Source organism: Microcebus murinus, chromosome 10 (assembly GCF_040939455.1).
Source record: "Microcebus murinus isolate Inina chromosome 10, M.murinus_Inina_mat1.0, whole genome shotgun sequence".
Lineage (NCBI taxonomy): Eukaryota > Metazoa > Chordata > Mammalia > Primates > Cheirogaleidae > Microcebus > Microcebus murinus.
In genome coordinates this window covers 30,711,881-30,730,120 of record NC_134113.1, presented here as the reverse complement: position 1 = coordinate 30,730,120, position 18,240 = coordinate 30,711,881, and the positions used below count along the sequence as shown (strand labels likewise).

The following is an 18,240-nucleotide window of genomic DNA, read 5'->3' as shown; positions in this document are numbered from 1 at the left end:
ATCTTAGGATAGAAAATATTTCTGGTTAAATGTAACTTCTAATTTGTAAAGAAATCCAATACTTCACATAAATCTGATTTATTGCCAACAGAGAATACCACAGCAAAGGTGTCTGTTCTCACATTCTAACAAAGTTTTTGCTTTTGTATTACTTTCCGTAGTATTGGGGGATTTTAGTTTAATATATTTTGGTTTATACATTATGGACATTTTTTCATAAAACCAATAGAGTACCTTTTTGAGTCATCACTCTTTGAACTGACCTGGTAAGCATTATGTTCTTATGTTCTTTTGAAGATCTAGCCAACAGTTATATAAACTTTTGTATTGGTAATAGTTAGGGGGGTAGGCTTTGGAGAGAATCCTCTACCCAACTTGACCATTGCCAGCATTGTCCTACTTTTTTAAAAACGTAGGTCGTTTTAGTTGGTCATTACCAACTAAAGGTTCAAGAGGAATTAATAGCCTTTCTTCTTCTACTGTTGGTTCTACTGTTGTTTCTATGATCATTATATATCAGGGAGGAAATTACCTTGTTGGTATACTATAAGGAAGTAGAAAAACACAGATCATAAAGCTATCCTTTATGTTTGTGTTACTATTGGGACATTTTATTATCGTATTGTTATTTCTCAGTCAAATGTAGATATCTTCAGTAGTAAATGCAGTGATTAGTTTTTGTACCCTGAAAGAGCAAAGTACTTTAATAATCAGTGATTGTTTTTCCTTTTAGGAGAGAAGCCACAAATCTTACCGTCCCTTAACAGTATTGACTTTTCGTTTAAATTATCTGTTTAGTGAACTAAAACCAATGTCATATCATCTCCTAAATATGATTTTTCATGCTGTGGTTAGTGTAATATTTCTTAAAGTCTGCAAACTTTTTCTGGAGAACCGGAGTAGTGTGATTGCTTCTTTACTTTTTGCAGTACATCCAATACACACTGAAGCAGTAAGTAAAACTATAAATCAATTTTTTTCATTATTTCTTAATAAATCCTACAGTGATTATAATGTTACATATTTTTAAGAAAATAATGTAACCATGACTTTAATCCAAGTATTTGAAGACTTTTAAATTAGTACACTTAAGTCTTAACTTTCTAGTGCACAGTCCGACTTCCTACTGCATAAAATTTTAAAATTTAAAACAATTATTGAAATATAAACATTTTTCATTCAAGAACATAAAAATGTCTTAACTTTAGTAGTATAAATGTGTACAGTTCTTTGCTAATTTTTTTATCAATGCAGATTTTAAGTATTATTTGTCAATTTGTCAATGTTTATGTTTCAAAGGACAGAAAATAGTCCATCAGTAAGCCAAATTAAATAAGGGATGAAAATATATCAAATATATGGGAATGTGAACAGACATTCTAGCAAATGATGATGCTCAGTCATATTGTCTATTGTCATGTGTTTCAAAATTATGAGCTATCTCTGCTATTGCCAATATATCCGTCAGGTCTAGCTACCAAGATATACCCAAACTATAATTTATTTTTCTTGGTAACCTTGGAAGTTCAAAATTACCTCCCAGCAAGAACAAAGATTACTCTGTTGAGTTGCTTTGTTACAAACTTTCAGTTATAAGCCCAAGTGTGTATGCAGGGGGTGTGTGTGTGTGTGTGTGTGTGTGTGTGTGTGTGTGTGTGTGTGTTAGAGGGAGATTGTCTCTCACTGTGGTGAACCTTTTGGTGCCTAGCTGAGCAGACATTTTTCAACACATTTATAAAAATAATATGTTGTTTTAAATTTTACATTGAGTTATTTGAATTTTTAGAATTTAAAAGAACTGAATGCTTGTATTTTAAGAAAATATGTAAGATGCACTTAGCTCTTAAGTTCTGGATATTGTACTATAATTTTATAAGATGTAACTATTGGGAGAAGCTGTGTAAAGAATACACAGGGCCTCTCTATTTTATTTTCTCAAATTTTTATGAATCTTTTAGTTATTCAAAGTTATAACAATAATAAAAAGAACTATTAAAAATTGCTGATGATTTTCCATTTATGTAAGATATACAAATTCACCACCTGAGGGCACTCAAAGAATGTTTAAGAAACAGAAATGTACACTTGAAAAGTTATGGAATTTGGCCGGGCGCTGTGGCTCACGCCTGTAATCCTAGCTCTTGGGAGGCCGAGGTGGGCGGATTGCTCAAGGTCAGGAGTTCAAAACCAGCCTGAGCAAGAGCGAGACCCCGTCTCTACTATAAATAGAAAGAAATCAATTGGCCAACTGATATATATATAAAAAATTAGCCGGGCATGGTGGCACATGCCTGTAGTCCCAGCTACCAGGGAGGCTGAGGCAGAAGGATCGCTCGAGCCCAGGAGTTTGAGGTTGCTGTGAGCTAGGCTGACGCCACGGCACTCACTCTAGCCTGGGCAACAAAGCGAGACTCTATCTCAAAAAAAAAAAAAAAAAAAAAAAAAAAAAAAAAAAGTTATGGAATTTGGTTTCTAGTTAGAATATTGTTGCTGTTATATATAGTAAATTTTCAAGATACTCTTTATTATAAACCCCCTTCCTTTTCTCTATCTAGGTAACAGGAGTTGTAGGAAGAGCAGAACTTTTGTCATCTATCTTTTTTCTAGCTGCATTTTTGTCATATACCAAATCAAAAGGACCAGATAATTCCATAGGTAAGTATTTAACATTTGATGTTTTTTTACAGCTATAAAACCTGATCAAGTAATTTTTATTTACTCCAAGTGCTTCTGATAAAACATATGCCAAACTTTTGGGGTTTATCTTTATATATTGTTCTACTTTAGCATGTATAAAAATGTGGAAGTATAGAACCTTGTCAATACTTTAAAAATGTGTGTGTGTACTTTATATTTTATCACAAGCAAATAGATTCTATATGACCTAATTTTAAAAACTCAAAACCCTAGCATATTAGAGTTTTAGAGTCAGTTCTAGTTTCATCTACTTATGATACAAGTACCAGTACTTCAGTTATCTTATGATAAATAATAAGTGGTAGGCTATGATATTGTTTAGGCAAGGTTAAAAGCCTGTTAGGGTATAACTTTTATTATGTGTTGATTATGGTTTAGCTATTTATTGAGCCCCTACCATGCGATCTGTCCTGGAAAGTACTTAGTCCTGATGATGACTGATAATTGTCACAAAACAAGTTCCAGGCAATAAAAATGATTTTCTTTTAGAGTATTGGCATAGTGGGCATGAAAGGGACATAATAGCCTTAACTTTTATTTATTTGCTCTTAAAATTTAACTGAGATTTTTTTCCCTAAGTTCTTGGGGGGATTTTTTCACTATGGTCCCAAGGTACTGATGATAAGAAGCCTAGTTTTATATATGTGGAAACTAAGGTTCAAGGAATAAGTGATTTAACCTAACAGCTTAATGTTTCTTAGTTTTATAATATGAGTAGGTCTGCCTCTTACTGCTATGCATAATGCCTTCTTAAAGCAGTTTGAGTGGCAGCACACATAGTTGTTAAGAACATGATGAATTCAAGAATCTGGTTTCAAATTCCAGCTCCATTATTTTCTAGCTCCCTTTACTATCATGTGTAAATTACTTCACCATGCTTTCCTTTGTTTATAAAATGTGGATAAAAATTGTCTTCTACCTATGTAGTCCATCATGCAGTAAGAGGTAGTTCAAGAACTAATAGGAGTTGCAAACCAGTAATCTCTTTAAGTAGGTATACTTGTTTTGGAAAAAATCACATGTGGTGACTTTAACTACAGAGATCTGATTATAAAATCAAAGTATATGTATTTATATAGTAATATAGTCACTAAAGGTTGAAGAACTGAAGTGACTGGTAAGGCTTTTTGCCTTTATTAGAGCTGTTAATTGGTGAGATTGAATCCAGGGTTATAGAAACAACTGTTTTCTTTCTCATCCTTGGAGTGGAAATATAAATTAGTTGGAAGCTGTGAATTTAATGTCAGAACAACTATGTTAAAGTCATGGTCTCCTTATTGTACATGACTGTTGTTTTAAAACCTCCAAAATTCTTTCCTCATCTTAAAAAATGCGTATGATTACATCTGCCCTCTGAACCCATAGGGTGATTTTGAGATTCGGTGAAATGTAATATATGCTAAACTGGTTATATAAACTCTCTAATATTAATATATTTTTAAATTACCTGCTATAAAGGCCATTATTTCCCACTAATTTTTAATATATACATACCCATCCAGTCATACTATTCTCTGTATAATTTATTTGCTCAGCTTGTTCCTACTTCTACTCCTTTATTCATACATCTCCCTTCCCCAGTTTTCCTATGTCCTGTATATCTTTGAAAATCAAGCTTTAGGTCCAACCTGTTTTGTGAATAACCATATACTGATTTCTTTCCTCTATGAATTTCTTGTTGAATTTAGCACTAAAAGTGTAGCCCTTGATATAATCTATTACATTAGTATTGATGGTTTGGGCCTAATTAGAATATAAATTTTTTTAAGGAAAGAATATTGTTATAATTAGTATCCCTAACAGTTTTTTGGGGTTTGGTTTTTTGTTTTTCATTATTTTTCTTTTCTTTTTAGTAATTTTATTCTGTATAGTACTTTAAAACTGAAAGCAATTTTAAAAATAGATGAGTTTCTATATTAAGCCCAATGACAAAAGAAAATTTATTATATTCATGAATTAAGTTCTTGTTTATACTTGGACTTAAGTCAATTATTTGAGTTTTTGCTTTAATGTTCTTAATAAAAACTGAGGTCACACGATCATACTACCAGGTATTTTTTTTAACTGAAAAAGAATTGGAGGTTATATTTTCCAGTAGGAAACCTGTAGCTCAGAAAAGTTGCTCAGACTCATAAAGCAAGTTTGTAGTAGATCCAGAATTATTCTCATAGTTCATTGCTCTTTAATCAAATTACTAAGTAGTGGGCATTTCCTTAAAGTTGATGAAGTTCTTAAATGAAACTTGTGAATATTTTACTGTGAATTTTTTAAAGAATAGTATTGATTTAAGTGCTTATTGTTAACTTGTTTCATTTTAATTTTTATAGCTCTTTTTTTATAAGAATGGTACCATGTTTTGACCAATAGTTTTAGGTTTCAAATTTTAAATGAATTACAGATATAATAAAGTATATATCTATGTGATAATATCAGGTATTTTTCTTCATTTCAGATTGATAGCTCATTTGTTATAACACTCAAGCCTGTAAATTTCTCTTTTCCAAAAATCTCACTACCCTTTCTTTGTTTTAAAAGTTAATATTTGGTTAGATATATTCTTCTCCACACAATTTTTTTAGTTCAAATTATACATCTTGGTGTTTTGCTTTAAATATATACAAGGGCCGTCCAGAAGGTATCCAGCCATTGCTAACACAAAAATGGTTACATGACTAGAATCTTTCTGGACAGCCCTTGTGTATAGCAAAAATTATAAAATTTAAGTCCATTTTAAAGCATATAGTATTGGTCAATGGGAAATATCACAAATGTGAATATGAATCACAAGGCTTAAAATATTTTATGATACTATAAAATTGTTTTGTGTATTTTTATTTTTTTCTGTTCTTAAATTACAGTGTGGACTCCAATTGCATTGACAGTGTTTTTAGTGGCTGTTGCAACATTGTGTAAAGAACAAGGAATAACAGTTGTGGGAATTTGCTGTGTATATGAAGTGTTTATTGCCCAGGGGGTGAGGAAAAATATAAATTTTCTTATTGCTCTCTTTTATCATTACTGAATCAAATTTTAGTAACCTTATTTTCTAAGTATATAGTTATTTATATAAGTCAGTCTGTTTACCAATAATAATAACAAATTTTACAAGAAATAGTCATGTTTGGTCCTCATACACACTGAAAATTACATACTTAATATTTTATGATACTATCAGTTTTTTAAGGACTGCTTTTTAACTTTCAGTGATGGAATTGTTAGGCAATTTAGAAAAGTATGCAATAATATACAGTTATAATTCATTACTGGGTAGTATTATTGAGCTCAGTTTTATTTGTTATCAGTTCCACAAATTGTACCACATTGATTTTATAATTATACTTAATTTGTGTCTAATCTTACATTTAGAAAGACATTATTAAAAGCATTGCAATGTACTATTATTCTTTAAAACATTTTTTTACTTTTTCAGTATACTTTGCCATTATTATGTACTGCTGCTGGACAGTTTCTCCGTGGAAAGGGTAGTATACCATTTTCTATGCTGCAGACACTAATAAAACTCATTGTCTTGATGTTCAGTACATTATTACTTGTTGTGATTAGAGTCCAGGTCATTCAATCCCAACTTCCAGTATTCACCAGGTATGAATTCTGGTTCTTTTATGTTTTTTCCTTTCTTTATTTTAATTTTGGATTTTAAGTGATTATAAATGTTCCAGGAAGTCTTTGATTTACATGTTTTTTTTCAATAATTTTGAGATATAATTAACATTTTAAAAATCACATATATTTAAAGTATATAAATTGATAAGTTTGATATGCATACAACCATGAAACCACCACAATAAAAATAATGACCCCCAAACTGGTTAGGTGTTAAGGTTAGTGTTAATTGTGTTACTTAAGTCTTCTATATCCTCAGTGATTTTTGTCTATTTGTTCTACTAATTATTGAGAAAGGAATGTTGAAATCTCTGACTATAATTGTAGATTTGTCTATTTCTCCTTGCAGATGTATCAATTTTTGCGTAATATGTTTTTGAAGCTCTGTTATTATGTGCATAATTAAGATTGTCATGTCATCTAGATGAACTAATGCTTTTATGATTTTTATGAACTTCTTTATAGCTAGTAAGTCTTTACCCAGAAATTCACTTTGTTCTATATTAATAGCCATCCCAGCTATTTTTTGTTAATGTTACATAGTGTGTCTTTTTCCATCTTTTTACTTTTTATCTATCTATACTCATATTTAAAGAGAATTTCTTGTAGGCTGCATATACTTGAGTCTTCCTTTGTTGTTTGGTCATGTAATTTGGCTTTTAAATGGAGTGTTTCATCCATTTATATTTAATATGATTATTCATACAGTTTGCTGTAAATCTGTCATCTTGCTAATTGTTTTCTTTTTCCATCAGTTCTTTGTTCCCTTTTTTCCTCTTTCCATCTTCCTTTGAATATTTTTTATTTCTTTTTATCTCCTTGTTGATTTTATTAGCTATGAATCTTTGTATTTTAGTGATTGTTTTAGGGTTTATAGTATACATCCTTTGCTTATCACAGTTCTTCAAAGGCTATTGTAATTTCAAGTATATATAACATAAATATCAGCATATATAATAGAAACATCATATGTATAATATATATTTATATATATATATGAACTTAGCCTTTGTGCGGTTGGCATATGTTTACCTTGGGCATACATTGTAAATCCCACAGTGTTATTTTTTGCTTTAAACAATTACCTTTGGAAGAATTTAAATAATAAATAGTTTTACATTAACCCATGGAGTTGCCATTTCCAGTGTTCTCATTCCTTTGCTAGATCAAGAATTTCATCTGATACCATTTTTCCTTTTGCTTGAAGAACTTTAACATTTCTTGACTTTCAAGTCTAGTGGTGATGAATTCTTGTAGCTTTTGCATTTAAAAATATTTTTTTGAAAGATATTTTCCCTCGGTAGAGAATTCTACATTAATTGTTTTTCATTAAGTATTCTAAAAATGTTGATCTACTATTTTCTGGCTTGCATTGTTTTCAATGAGAAAACCTCTGTCGTCTTCATGCTTCTATATGTTGCGTATATTTTTCTCTTTTCCTATTTTAAAATTTTCACTTTGTCATTGTTTCTTATACCTTCATGTTTCTTGTGCTTAGGCGAACCTAGCTTCTTGGAATATGTAGGTTTTACATTAATAAAAAATTTAAGAAAATTTTTAGCTATTTTTGATGTTTTCTTGTTTCGCCTTTATTTCTTGGACTTCACTTGCTTATATTTAGGCTTGTTGAAGTTGTTGTACTGATACTCTGTTTATTTTTTCCACCAATCTTTCTTCTCCCATTTTTAATTAGATATTTTCTTTTGTTGTATTTTCAGGTCACTAGTCTGTTTTCCGAAGTGTCTAATCTGCCCTTAATTTCATCTAGTTATTTCTCATCTAAGAAGCCATTTTCATCTTTAGGAGGAAGTCTGATTTTTTCATCTCTGTGTCTCTTCATGTTCTGCTTTAATATCTGTGTCATTTCTTGATCAGTGTATATTGAATGCATTTTCTCATTACAGATAGTATTTTTCTACTTCTTTATATGCCTGGTAATTTGTGAGTGGATACTATGCATGAATTTTACCTTAAAATATTTCTATAAATTTGAGCTTTGTTCTGAGAGGTATTTGAGTTATTTGGAAAATGTTTCATCTTCTAGTCATACTTTTAAACTTGTTTTGTGAGACCACAGCAGCATTTAGGGTAGGACTAATTTTGCCCCAGTACTGACCGAAGACTTTCTGATGATACTACTTGATGGACTAAGAATTATGAAGATTTCCACTCTAGCTGCTCAGGAACTATTTCTGTATTTGGGTATTTGTGAATTTTTATTTCTAATCCAGGAAGTTTATTTTCCTGACCATATTAGTTTTCTAAAGGCTGCTGTAACAAATAACCATGAACTAGATGGCTTAAGACAACAGAAATTTACACTCACACAGTTCAGGAGGACAAAAGTCCATAATCAAGATGTCAGCACAGTTGGTTCCTTCTTGAGGCTCTGAGGAAGAATTTGTTCCATACCTCTCCTAGCTACTGATGGCTGCTGGCAGTCTTTGGTATTCCTTGGTTGGAAGCTACAGCACTCCGGTCTTCTTCGTCTTCACATTGCCTTCTTCTCTGTGTGTCTGTTTGTCTTCTCCACTTTGTGTAAGGACCATAGTCATTAGATTAGGGTGGGGCCCTAATTAGGGGCCCACCCTAATCTAATCTGATCTGATGTGACCTCATCTTGACTGATTACATTGGCAAAAATTCTATTTCTGCATAACTTCCAAACACATTCTAAAGTTCTGGGTAGACATGGATATTTGGGAAACACGAGTCAACTCACTACACTGATCTTGGATATTTTTTCACATATATGTGCTATGATTAGAACTCAGTACCCCAAACTGGAGAAAGACCCTCTGCAGATCTCTCAAATTCTTTCTCAGCAACTTTCTTCTCTCTTATGTTCTGCCCCACAAATTCTAGCCCCCTGGACTCCTCAGGTCCCAGCTCAGTCTTCTCAACTCAGGTATACTGCTGGGGTTGGCTTAGGTTCCCCCTTGGTGTTTCACTGACTAAAAACTCAGGTGCTAAACTCCCTCCAAGTAGGATTGCTCTCATGTGTTTTTTTCCCTCAAGTATCACTCTCTTTTACCTGATGTTCTATGTGTTTAAAAAGAGTTATATACCTCTTGTCCAGTTTTCTTTAGTTTAAAGGTAGAAACAGAAGTTATACTGAATTTTAGCAGTCTACATACCATGTTTTCCTACTTGAACATTTAGCCATTTTCCATTTCATCTGACTCAGCTAAAATTTAAAATGAAATTTATACTAGTTCTCTATTCAATTTTAAATTACTGGTATTACATGCAAGAACTCTTTTTTCTTAACAAAAGGCCAAAATGCTGTTCATGTTATAATCCATGATAGTGCATTGCTAGCGTTGGTTAGAATAATTTTATTCAGGTAATTTTCTAAGCCCCACATTATATATTTTCACATAATTATCCTCCTTAGCATTTTTTTCTGTAAAGAATATTTACTTTTCATCTTCCTGAATTTTTACCTCTGAGTCTAGCCATGCTGAAGTAAACTCATGCAGATATTACAGTATTTGAAATACAGTAGATTGAATTACAGATATGTACTTTCTATTTCCTTCTTCGCCCCATAGTTTCAATGGTTTTGTTTTGCTTATCATTCCTTTTAGAGAATTTGAATCAACTATTTTCCATTTCTACAGTCTGAAAATGTGGTTTTTAGATGTGAATGTATGTATGTGTGGGTGGGCATATGATGCTGTTAGCATGTGAGTATATATTTTTGAAATAGAAGCATTAAAAAAAGTGTGTATATAAATTTTATTATATTACCCTGTGAAGTTGATTATAATACGATTTGATTTGTTTGCCATTAACCCTTTCTTTAAATCAGCTATCCTAAATAAACTGTTAATTCTAAAAACTAAACTCTAAATTAAAAAAGATAGCTTTTTATTCAGTTCTGATTATTTTGAAAATTTAAGTCCAGACTCAAGATTTATTATTTTTCATATATATAGGGATTCAAATATGAAAGTTTTAAAAATGATATTATTTGTTCTAATAGTCTAATCTTACTTTGTCTCAACCATTTGCTATCTCTAATAAATAGTTATTTGGCAGTGGTTAGTTTTTCATTGACTTATTTATTTTAAAATGGATTTTTAAAGGACCATATATCAATATAGCCAATAAAATTTGAAGCATAGACTAGAGAAATAAAATTCTAAAGCTATTCATTTGAAATATACTTCTAAAAAATGATTTGACTTAATTTAGGGAAATAGACAAAACTAATGAAATACATATTTAATGTATCAGGGCCTGGGGAAAGATAAACTAGGATACAAGGTTATATTAATATATACTAAGAGAAAAAGTAGAACACAAATTAAATATAGGCCTAAACAGTTACTACTTTGTACTGAAAATTTAGTCTTTTAGCTTCTTAGGAGTCCAAGAGGGAAAGCTCCTAGGTGATACAATTTTCTCTGTCAATGACAGGAAAAAAACATACTAATTCTTTGTAGGAAGCATAATATTATTAGGATTTAGCTCTAAAGAAATATCTCATTCAGGAAAACACTGGTGAATGTTCTCAAAAGCATTTATGCAATACATACACAATAATGAATCTTATACAACTTTTATAACTTTTAATCACAACATCATAATTTAATGAGGGCACTTCTGCAGAGTGTCATAATATTATATAGTATGTATGCCAGAATTATCTTAATAATAAACTAGAAATCGATGACCTGCTTGCTCTTCAAAGAGTTCTTTATAAATATCACTTCTCTCAGCTAGACATTTCATAAAATTTAGACTAAACTCTAGAGTCTAGGTACCCATAAAATACATCTGTGTCTTCTGTATAACAAGATTATATATAAAATATTATTTTTACTATTCAGTATTTTATTTATTATGTTACATATTAATTTTTTTTAAAATAGTATTTTATATAATTTTTTTTATTCTTTATACAGATTTGATAACCCAGCTGCTGTAAGCCCAACTCCTACAAGGCAGCTAACTTTTAACTACCTCCTTCCTGTGAATGCTTGGCTTCTATTAAATCCTTCAGAGCTCTGCTGTGATTGGACCATGGGAACAATACCACTTATAGAGTCATTACTGGATATTCGAAATCTGGCCACATTTACTTTCTTTTGCTTTCTGGGAGCTTTGGGAATATTCAGTCTCCGATACCCTGGTGATTCTTCCAAGACTGTTCTAATGGTAAGAGATATTAATTTTTCAGATGATATTACATTCACTTGATTAAGAAAGTACCTTTAATTCATGAAAAGCATCTTTTTAGTAGCAGTATCTTTCTTTGTTCAATAGCATCCCAATTTATGAACTTATTTTAGGTTATCCTAAAATTATGTGTCAAGTTAATTTGTAGGCATAATTTGACGTGTGTAGTCAACATGTAAAATGAAAACTGGTTATGAATTTTTCTTAATTTGGTAGGAACTCTGAAATCTTAAAGCATTCCTTTTGGATTCATTTTCTTGTATTCCTTACCTTTATTTAACTAGATTATATATTTTTTGAAGAAATGGATCATACTATGTACTTGTTTTCCTGGCACAAAAAGAATGCCATATGAGATATGCAGCTAGAAATACATAACATTTCAGTTTTCATTAGCAAGGTTTTCATTACTCCCAAATGTAGTTCTTACTATGTTCAGAAACTCTGATTATTCAAATAATCAGTTCACTTTCTAAACTGCTTCTTTCTGATTTTTTTACTCTGCGTTACTTCTTACTCATAAGTTTTCTCAAATGTTTACTATATGTCAGAAAGTATGTTTAATGCTTCACAGATATGTCATTTTTGTCTACAGTCACTAGATTCATTTACTCATTTAATAAAAATTTATAACTGCAACCTTAGTACCAGGCAGCATTTTAGGCACTGATTATATAGTAATAAAAGGAAATAGAAAATCCTTATTTCCAGAGAACTTGCATTCTAGAGAAATTTGAATGTCTGAGATGCAGAAAAGATTGTCTGAAGAATGTCTGAGGTACAAAGAGTGAAAGACTATAGAGTGTGTGGAAAAGATCATGTTTACTTGGACATGTTTGATTGTGAGTGATCTTTGAAATATCTTGTTGGAGATTTTGAACAGCACTTCGTGTCTTGAGAGGAGATGCCTACGCTGCACATAAAAATTTTATTCACTGGCATACAGGTAGTAATTGAAACCAGGAAGTAGATGAGGTGGCCTATGGGAGAGGTGTAGAACAACCTTTCTCAACTAGGGTTTTGTCAGTTCTCTCAAAGGTGGTAACTAGCTAGTAACATTCTAGATGCATAGAAGTTAATTCATACTCATAGTGGATGCCTCAGAGCAGCAGTCCCCAGCCTTTTTGGCACCAGGGACTAGTTTTACGGAAGACAGTTTTTCCACGGGGAGGTGGGGTTTGGTATGATTCAAGCGCATTACATTTATTGTTCAGTTAAACCTCTCTGCTAATGATAATGTGTCTTTGCAGCAGCTCCCCAGCGCTAGCATCACCACCTCAGCTCCACCTCAGATCATCAGTCATTAGATTCTCATAAGGAGCACTCAACCTAGCTCCCTCACATATGCATTTTGCAGTAGGGTTCACCCTCCTGTGAGAATCTAATGCCCCCACTGATCTGACAAGAGTTGAAGCTTATGCAGTGATCTGAGGGATAAGGAGCAACTGCAAATACAAATGAAGCTTCTGTAAATATAAATGAAGCTTCCCTAGCTCGCTTGCCACTCATCTCCTGCTGCAGACCAGGGACCTAGTACTGGTTGGTGACACAAGGGTTAGGGACCGCAGCCTTAGAATATTTGGTCTTAATTCTCCCCCAGAAAACAGTTGACAAGGCTACATACATTGAAAAGAGAGGAAGCCTGTAAGTAGGTCTTGATAAACTCACATATTTAGATGTTGAAGAGAAGGAACCTAAATAGGAGACAGAGCAAATGAACAGAAAGGTAAAGAAATGTTTTAAGAAAGACTAAATGGCTGAGCAGGGTGGTTCACACCTGTGATCCCAACTATTCATCACACTGAGGCCGAGCCCAGAAGTTAATATTAATAGATGCTGTTGAGTAGGAAAGTGATATCTAGTTGAAAAGTAATGTCTGTTGGCTTTGGCCACTTTTAGGTCTATTAGTTACTTAAATTTATTTCTGTAGAGTGAGTGATTTGATGAGAAAATGCAGAGAACTGGTATAGGTAACCTTGTAGGGGTAATTTAACTTCAACTATTTAAAAGGATGAGATGCACTTGAATTTTATTGCCTCCCTAAGTAACAGAAGACTGTGCTGGTTAGCCAGTGGCTTCAAGCATAACAGACTGCTGACCTTATTAGAGCTTGGGGAAAGCATGGATATCTGAGATTGGTAGACTTTCAGAGGCAGGAGTGAGTTGATGGCAGGGGAAGACTGTTGAGTGGTTGGCATTTAGAAGCATTTTCATTGAAGTACTCAGTTGGCTGACTTTTAGAAGCAAAGGGATATAACTAATAGGTTGGCTTGCAAAAACATATTCATTAAGTTGAAATGTTGAGTGGCTAAGTTGGTTTGGAACTACTTAGCTACTTGTTAAATGGGTTTGAGATTATTTAGCTACTTGTTACCATGGCTACAAAAATCTTTTCCTAAGATTGTGGGAACTTGTTTTATACCTAAGGAACATCATCAGTGAGAAAGGTAGCCTAGAGTTGTATTGACAACTCTAAGATTTTTAAGGTTGGAGAGGAAAGAGCATGTTAAAATATAGGTATGAAGAATATAGTTGATTAAGAAAGTGATTGAATAAATGAGAGAAGAGATAATTGTTAGTGAGGTTTGTGAGAAGCAGGAGAATACAGAGCACAGGTTTGGCCTGAGGTAAAAGAAAGAGATACCCCTTATGTTAAGGAAGGGAACAACATGAATGTGGATACTGTTAGGTTTAGTAGCAGGAAGTTGAAGAAATTCTTGTTTTATGGCTTCAGCTTTCTCTGCAAATTAGGAAGTGTGTTTGCCTGCTGAAAGTGACATGGGTCAAAAGTTTGAGAAAAGTAGGCAACATCCCAAACAGTCAAGAATTAAAACTATCAGAGGAAACTAAAAATCCTAAGCAGTCTAAAGAGTCGATTTGAACTTGGTAATCATGCATTTATGGTGATATTAGTCTATCTTAACTTTGGGACTTTATCTAGCAACATATTGCTACTTTGATAAATACAGATGAAATAGATAAGTAGTAGAATACATACAAAGCTGAAGTTCTGCTAAAAGAAAGGTTTAAAAAGGAAATTAAGGTTTCAGCAAATAAAATAATGGCATATATAATGTAAGCTGAATAAAAAATAGAGAATAATGCCAATGAAATAAACATTTACATGGGTTGTGTATTATTTCATGTATATAAAAAAGGACCAGTTGTGACCTTGAGTATAACTCTGCTTTAAGTATAATCCTAAACATACTACTTTTTTATGGTAGTATTTTCTGAAAATCTCTGGAAGGGGTAAGTAGAGCAAAGGAGTACCTACCAAGGACTAGATACCATCTTAAGCAATTATAAGATAAGATGTCAAATATATCTTTACATAATGTAAGTAGTTATTACTCCTTATTTTATTTATAAAGAAATAGATTCTCAGGGTGATTGAGTAATTTACTTTATATTACATAGGAAATAAGTGAAACAGATTTGTCTCAAACTTTTTTAGACAGTTTACATTCCTAGAAGAAGGAAATTATAAGCTGCTGATAGTTAACTAGGTTGGCATACATTATTAGGAAGCATATTAGGACTTCTGAGTAAGTTAATCATTGGAGACATTTCTTACCCTAGATCCAATATATTTTTCCTGAGAGATTGTTTTACTTTCTTTGTGTAGTTTATGCTTCGGTGTACCATACATCTTTGAGTTAATTTAACATTTTTAATTGCTTCAAATGAAACTCCTTTAGGGCATCCATGAATTACTGGGGACATTTTTTTTTAAGAACTATATATTTAGGAACATGTCTTTATCTGTTTCACATCTAGGTGGTTATTTTTGTCAAGCATTTCTAAGAAATGATAAGTGAATTCTGTGCACTCCTTATTTATTTTTTACCTTTTTGATTTTAAAAAAACACTAAAATTTCAGGCATATAAATTAGTATGATACTGAGTAATTTGATAGTAGTGCTCTTCCTCAGTTTCATTATCTCATTATAATGTGTAAACATTTATGGAGAAAGTGTTCTTTTCAATGTATTCAATGTACATCTCTACATCTATATTTTGCTAATCAAGTATAATATTAATTACAAAAAGATCATTCTCTCCGCATTAGAAGAGGCTCAAACTTCTGAAGCTGAAGGATTAGCATATTTATTTGATTAGGTACTGTAAAACAAATTAGGGTAACAAAATATGGAAGCAGATATCCATAGAAACAGCTGTCCTAATGATGACCAAACTTCCTTCCACAAGTTTTTTGTATACTATTTGTGGTTATTGAGAAAACCATGTCATCCCATTTTGAAAATGGTAAGAAATCTAAACATTTTTGTGATGTTTTATTTCAGTGTATAGTGTTATAATTTTAGAAATTCTTACAGAATAAAAGACTATTGATTAAGGGGAGGGGAGGTTAGTTTTATTTTTATACATATACTAAACCTCTAGTTAAATTTATGTGACCTGGCAAAATGTTATACAGAGTGATACTAAGGTCCAGAGGCAGAGTCTGCTGTCTTGTCTGAACATAACCTTATTTCGTTCCTTCAATTTACATTATCATGTGGTTTCTTATAGTAGTAAAGTTATAAAAAGTGACATGTTTGGCTATTTTATTAACCTTTCTAGTTTTGCTTTATTGAAAAACCTATTAGCATCTTTCCCTGTCATTTTATTTTTATCACATGCACATAAGTCAGATGTGTAAACATTTCATTTATTTATTTTTGTTCCTCTTACCTGACTGAAATGTTGAATCTTTTGACCAATATCTCCGAACCCCCTTCCCCTACTCTTGGTAACTACCATTCTACTCTTTACTAATATGAGTTCAACTTTTCTAGATTCTATATATAAGTGAGATCAATGGTATTTGTCTTTCTGTGCCTGGTTTATTTCACTTAACATGATGTCTGGCAGGTTTATCCATGTTGCAAATGGCAGGATTTCCTTCTTTTGTGAGGCTGAACAGTATTCCTTAGTGTATATATACCACATTTTCTTTATTTAGTCATTCATTGATAGAAATCTAGATTGTTTCCATATCTTGACTATTATGAATTGAATAATGCTGCAATGAACTTGGGAATGCAGATGTCTCTTTGACATATTGATTTCATTTCCTTTGAATATATATCCAGTAGTGGGAATGCTGGATCATATGGTAGTTCTCTTTTTAATTTTTTAGGAACTTCTATTCTGTTTCTCATAATGGCTTTGCTAATTTACATCTCCACCAGAGAGTGGCAGGGATCCCTTTTCTTCACATTCTTGCCAGTATTTGTTATTTAATAGCCATCCTCCTGGCTATTAAATGTTGTATCTCGTAGTGGTTTTAATTTGCATTCCCTGATGATTAGTGATCTTGAGCATTTTTTCATGTACCTGTCAGCCATTAGTATGTCTTTTTTTTAAAGAAATACCTGTTCAGATCCTTTGCCCATTTTATAATCAAATCATTTCTCTTTTAGGATTGAATTATTTGTGTTTTATTTTAGATATAATTTCAAAAAATACTTCTACTTTTTTTTTACTTCTACTTTTTTATTTAATTGGGTAAACCTTTGTTATTCAATTTTTGTTTAAAGATATAAATATTTACCTTTATTAAAGTTTTCATATTTTACTATGCAAGCATATTCTTCACAGAAAACCAGTAATTATGCTTTTTACATTTAAAATGCTATAATGGTTCGAATTTTCATTTCAAGAAGAAATCATTCCTAAATACACCTAGGAATCATGTTTTCAAAGCAAGCTCATAGATATCCTCTAAGTTCTAGAATTCATGAAGACTTCCATCTCATCTTGCTTACATACATCCTGATATATGTTATTACCATCCCTAAGTTGCTTTCTTTATGTTTAAATTAGTATTCTTCATAGTATCATTAAAAATGGTCTACCATTACCTTTTTCAAATTAAATGATAAAATATTTGGATTTGAATGTTAGGTGTTCATATATTTTTAATTTAATAAACTATCTTCTTTTTCTTTTTAGGCACTTTGCTTAATGGCATTACCATTTATTCCTGCATCAAACCTTTTTTTTCCAGTTGGATTTGTTGTTGCTGAGCGAGTATTATATGTTCCTAGCATGGGGTTCTGTATTTTGGTAGCCCATGGATGGCAGAAAATATCAAACAAAAGGTGAATTAAAATATCAGTTCATTTAATGCTTATTAACTGTAGAATTAAGTGTGATACATTCAGTTATTTAAAATCTGTATTTAGTTTTATAAGTCATACTTTCATATTTCTTTTGATCTTCTCAATATTCTCCTCATTTGTCATATAATTCACATTAGGAAAGCTCCACAGCACCTACTCATCCTGTGTTCTTCCCCATATTTATATGACTTTATTTTACAGCCTGAGACAGAACAAACTTTGAGTCAGATTCAAATGAAAACAAGGATGTTATTGAGACTAAAGTCACAAGTGACCATTGCCACTTCCATATGCAATGAATTAAGATAATAGTCATCCAACTTAAGTGAGTCATATTGAGTTAATATATGTAAAAATGCATAGAGTAAACAATTTGTAATTTCTTGCTATCATCACTATCTTCGTCTTAATCTTTGTGTACTAGTTGCCTCAAACTAACAGTTAATGAATGGCATAGTCACACTGTATATGTGCTTAGAAACTATAATTGTTATAGGTATTCTTTATTGTATACATATGCTATGGTACTAAAATTATCAAATAAAGCAGATTGCTTATGGTCAAGTAATACTAATAAAATAATATTAAAATTGCATTTGCA

The 18,240-nt window shown here is 31.8% G+C and overlaps 1 protein-coding gene across 3 annotated transcripts in view; it reads left to right on the top strand.

Moving 5' to 3' along the window:
• TMTC3 (transmembrane O-mannosyltransferase targeting cadherins 3) overlaps positions 1–18,240 on the top strand; it is a 47,453-nt gene that overhangs the window by 8,262 nt on the left and 20,951 nt on the right. For all 3 annotated transcript variants that reach the window (XM_012757858.3, XM_012757860.2, XM_012757859.2), the window contains exons 3-8: positions 734–952; positions 2,556–2,655; positions 5,556–5,671; positions 6,128–6,300; positions 11,235–11,487; positions 17,470–17,618. In XM_012757858.3, the coding sequence (XP_012613312.2) occupies positions 734–952; positions 2,556–2,655; positions 5,556–5,671; positions 6,128–6,300; positions 11,235–11,487; positions 17,470–17,618 (1,010 nt within the window). The remainder of the gene's footprint in view (positions 1–733; positions 953–2,555; positions 2,656–5,555; positions 5,672–6,127; positions 6,301–11,234; positions 11,488–17,469; positions 17,619–18,240) is intronic.